The 3,672-nt window shown below is 36.3% G+C and overlaps 1 protein-coding gene across 1 annotated transcript; it reads left to right on the plus strand.

Annotated features, from left to right (window-relative positions):
* The first annotated feature begins 490 nt into the window (after nt 1–490).
* LOC140864598 (ribulose bisphosphate carboxylase/oxygenase activase 1, chloroplastic-like) lies at nt 491–2,710 on the plus strand. Its single transcript, XM_073268877.1, has 7 exons — nt 491–669; nt 794–1,005; nt 1,169–1,277; nt 1,378–1,463; nt 1,573–2,009; nt 2,126–2,395; nt 2,473–2,710. Exons 1-7 carry the CDS (start codon nt 622–624, stop codon nt 2,586–2,588), a joined length of 1,278 nt encoding a protein of 425 aa, XP_073124978.1. The 5' UTR covers nt 491–621; the 3' UTR covers nt 2,589–2,710.
* The last annotated feature ends 962 nt before the right edge of the window (nt 2,711–3,672 follow it).

Consider the following 3,672-nt stretch of genomic DNA (forward strand, 5'->3'; position numbering starts at 1 on the left):
TAAATAATTAATTATTCAATTTACTTTAAATATAAAAAATATTTATTCATTAACCCATCACATTTTCATAATTTTTTAATAAAATATAAAAAAATAAATAAGTTAAATTATATACTTATGAAGATAATAAATATTAACATACGGTACTCCATAATTTTTATTTCATGTAAAAATTAGCCTCCAAAAGATAAATTTTCAGTTCCGTCCCCGTTGATATATATATTTATTTTTATTTGACTGTCTGTGAACATGAGTTGGAGGTAATATCGAATGAATCCATCATTGATGGTCGCAATCTTTCTCCATCAGTACTGTTTTACAGACATGATAAAATAGTACGTCGAAGTGAAGGGCCCCCGGCCAGATGAAAATAATTAAAGACGGCCATTAATAATGCTAGAATCTTGACAATGAACTACAACTAATTATTAGCACAATGAATTATTATGAATTGCCATGCAATTATTGGTTTACACGTTGCATGTGCATAATCTTGATTGTGAGGTCCATTGAAGTTCAATCAATTAATGATCCCCCCAATCTTTAGGAATATAATATTCCGATCCTGCGACCTCCACTAGTAGAAGCTAGCTACTCCTCAGTACTGCGAGCTAGCTAGTAATGGCAACAGCCGTCTCCGCCATCGGATCCACCGTTAACGGAGCTCCGGTATTAAGTTTTCATGTTGTTTTTTTACGTGGTCAATTGATATGTCAGATTATTTATTTGATAAAATTAACGTTTCGAAATAAGTACGTACTTTTTGTCTATGCTCGATCTGGCTACTTGTCAGCTGAAATTGAAATTTTCAAGTGAGGGAGGGGACATCAGTTTGAAGAAATTGAGCAAAAGATCATGCATATTCCCTTGGTCGAGTTCCAAGATCGTGTCCATGGACAAAACGATTAAATCGCTGCAGGGTGATGATCAACAAGATATCACTAGAGGCAAGCTGGGCGCGGCCGTGCTCACCTCCTATGACTACATCGACAAGGGACTTAAAAAGTATTTATATATATAATACGTACACTTTCAAGCTGTTATATATATATATTAAGAACGTGTGATTGGACAAAAATTAATATTCGATTCTTAGTGTTTTTAGGCATATTAATGTGATGATTGTTTATATATATATATATATATATATGGTGTGTGTTGCTAACAGATATAGCTTGGACGACAACTTGATGTCCGGATTTTACATCGCCCCTGCCTTCATGGGCAAGCTTGTTGTTCACTTGAGCAAGAACTTCATGAGCTTGCCTAACATCAAGGTGTTGTATATACGTTTTTAATTATTATTGTATAAATTTTCCAAGAAATTTATAAACTCTGCAATATTAATTGTTGAAGGGTAATTTCCTTTTGGGACAGGTTCCTTTGATTTTGGGCATTTGGGGAGGCAAAGGTCAAGGGAAATCATTCCAATGTGAACTTGTTTTTGCCAAGATGGGAATCAAGTAGGTAAAATATATATATATATATATATTAATTATAAATTTAATTCCATTTTATATATTCAATTCAAAAATAATATGGCAGGATAAATGTGTCTTGTCTTAATTACAGCCCCATCATGATGAGTGCTGGAGAACTCGAGAGTGGCAACTCAGGAGAACTCGTCAGGCAAAGGTACCGTGAAGCAGCCGATATCATCAAGAAAGGCAAGATGTGCTGCTTGTTCATCAACGATCTGGATGCGGGTGCGACTACTCAATACACTGTCAACAACCAAATGGTGAACATAGCAGATAACCCCACTAATGTGCAACTCCCTGGAATGTACAACAAAGAGGAGATCAACCCCCGAGTGCCTATAGTCGTAACGGGCAACGATTTTTCGACCTTGTACGCCCCTTTGATACGTGACGGGCGTATGGAGAAATTTTACTGGGCTCCCACGCGAGAGGACCGTATTGGTGTTTGTAGAGGTATTTTTCGCAGCGACCATGTGCCGGTGGAGGCTGTTGTCACGCTTGTCGATGCCTTCCCTGGCCACTCTATTGGTAATTAAGATTTATGATCTTAGTTTTTATACAAACAGTAATATATCAGTTTCTGTATATCTATAGGGAAATTAATTAAAACTCACTGAAGTGTTGAAATATGTTTTTCGGGACAGATTTCTTTGGTGCATTGAGGGCAAGAGTGTATGACGACGAGGTGAGGAAGTGGATATCAGGAGTAGGAGTCGACAGCATTGGCAAGAAACTGGTTAACTCGCGGGAGGGGCCGCCTAAATTCGAGCAGCCTAACATCACTCTACAGAAGCTCATGGAGTATGGCAACATGCTGGTGCAAGAGCAAGAGAATGTTAAGAGAGTACAATTGGCTGACAAGTACCTGAATGAAGATGCAAACAAGGATGCTATCGACAGAAGGACTTTCTACGGTACGTTGATGTTTATTTGAAACCATGATCGGATCAGGGAATGCAAAAACCTTTACCCGAAATGTTTTGTGATGCAGGCCAGGCAGCTCAGACGGTTGATTTTCCTGTACCAGAAGGTTGCGTCGACCCGAACGCGAACAACTTCGATCCTACTGCCCGGAGTGACGATGGAACCTGCTTGTACACATTATAAATTAAAGTTGGTCTTGTATAGGTGTTGTGGTGTGTGTTGAATGACAATACAGTTCTTAGGAGTACCTATAAATTTGGTGCTTGTTTCATGGTCATTTATAGTATATATATGACTCTTCTGTACATGGGTATGCTATTCTATTTATACTGGGCATGTTGTTACATGTTACTTAAAAGTGGGGTTTTTATTAACTTTATGGTAAAAAAAAAAATCGATTTCAGAAATAACGTGGAACATGAAAAATTTCATATATACGGTAAAACTCTGTCAGAAACAGCGAATGCTGGAATATTTTATTCAGCATCCGCTTTTTCTGACAGAGTAATTGTCCACATGGCAACCGTCCGCTGTCATACTAAATACATATTATGTTCCCTTTACTTTTATATTGAAATGCCTCCATGCGCATTAAATACATATTATGTTCCCTTTACTTTTATATTGAAATGCATTAACACGGAAAAATAAATGTTAACTTACAATTTCAGAATACGCGTGAAAATTTAATTCTAAAAAAAAATTGTTTATGCGTAAATAATTAATGCACGCCGAATCATATTGGCTATATAATGAGAACATGAGAATCCAGCAATATCATTTAACTCTTAAAAAATATTTCTTTCCTTGATTCATTCTATTTTCTTACGGGCAATTGTGAGTTTTGTTTTTCATTTTTATATCTGAAAATTCATATTGAAATGGAAAACATTGATATATTTTTATATTTTGGTGGTCATGTTATTGTGGAGAATGGATCGGTCATGTATAGTATTCCTTATACTAGACCGATGCGAGTATTACGATCTATTCCTCTGTTCAAGTTGGTTGAAGCTGTGCATCAAATGTTGATGATTGATTCATTGAATTTTACTCTCAAGTTGTCAACGAAATATTCATTCATGGAGAATTCATCTTGGCATGAAATTCAAGTCAATCTTGTTGATGATAACACTCTGGAGTTTATGATGCAATCTTCCAATATACATATATTGCATTTGTACGTCGAAGCAAATGAAATTGACCATCAAGTTGATCATGTCCACCAAGAACCAAATATTTTGCACGCCACTGAAGGAATGGACAA

This window comes from Henckelia pumila, chromosome 4, assembly GCF_033568475.1.
Source record: "Henckelia pumila isolate YLH828 chromosome 4, ASM3356847v2, whole genome shotgun sequence".
Taxonomy (NCBI): Eukaryota; Viridiplantae; Streptophyta; class Magnoliopsida; order Lamiales; family Gesneriaceae; genus Henckelia; species Henckelia pumila.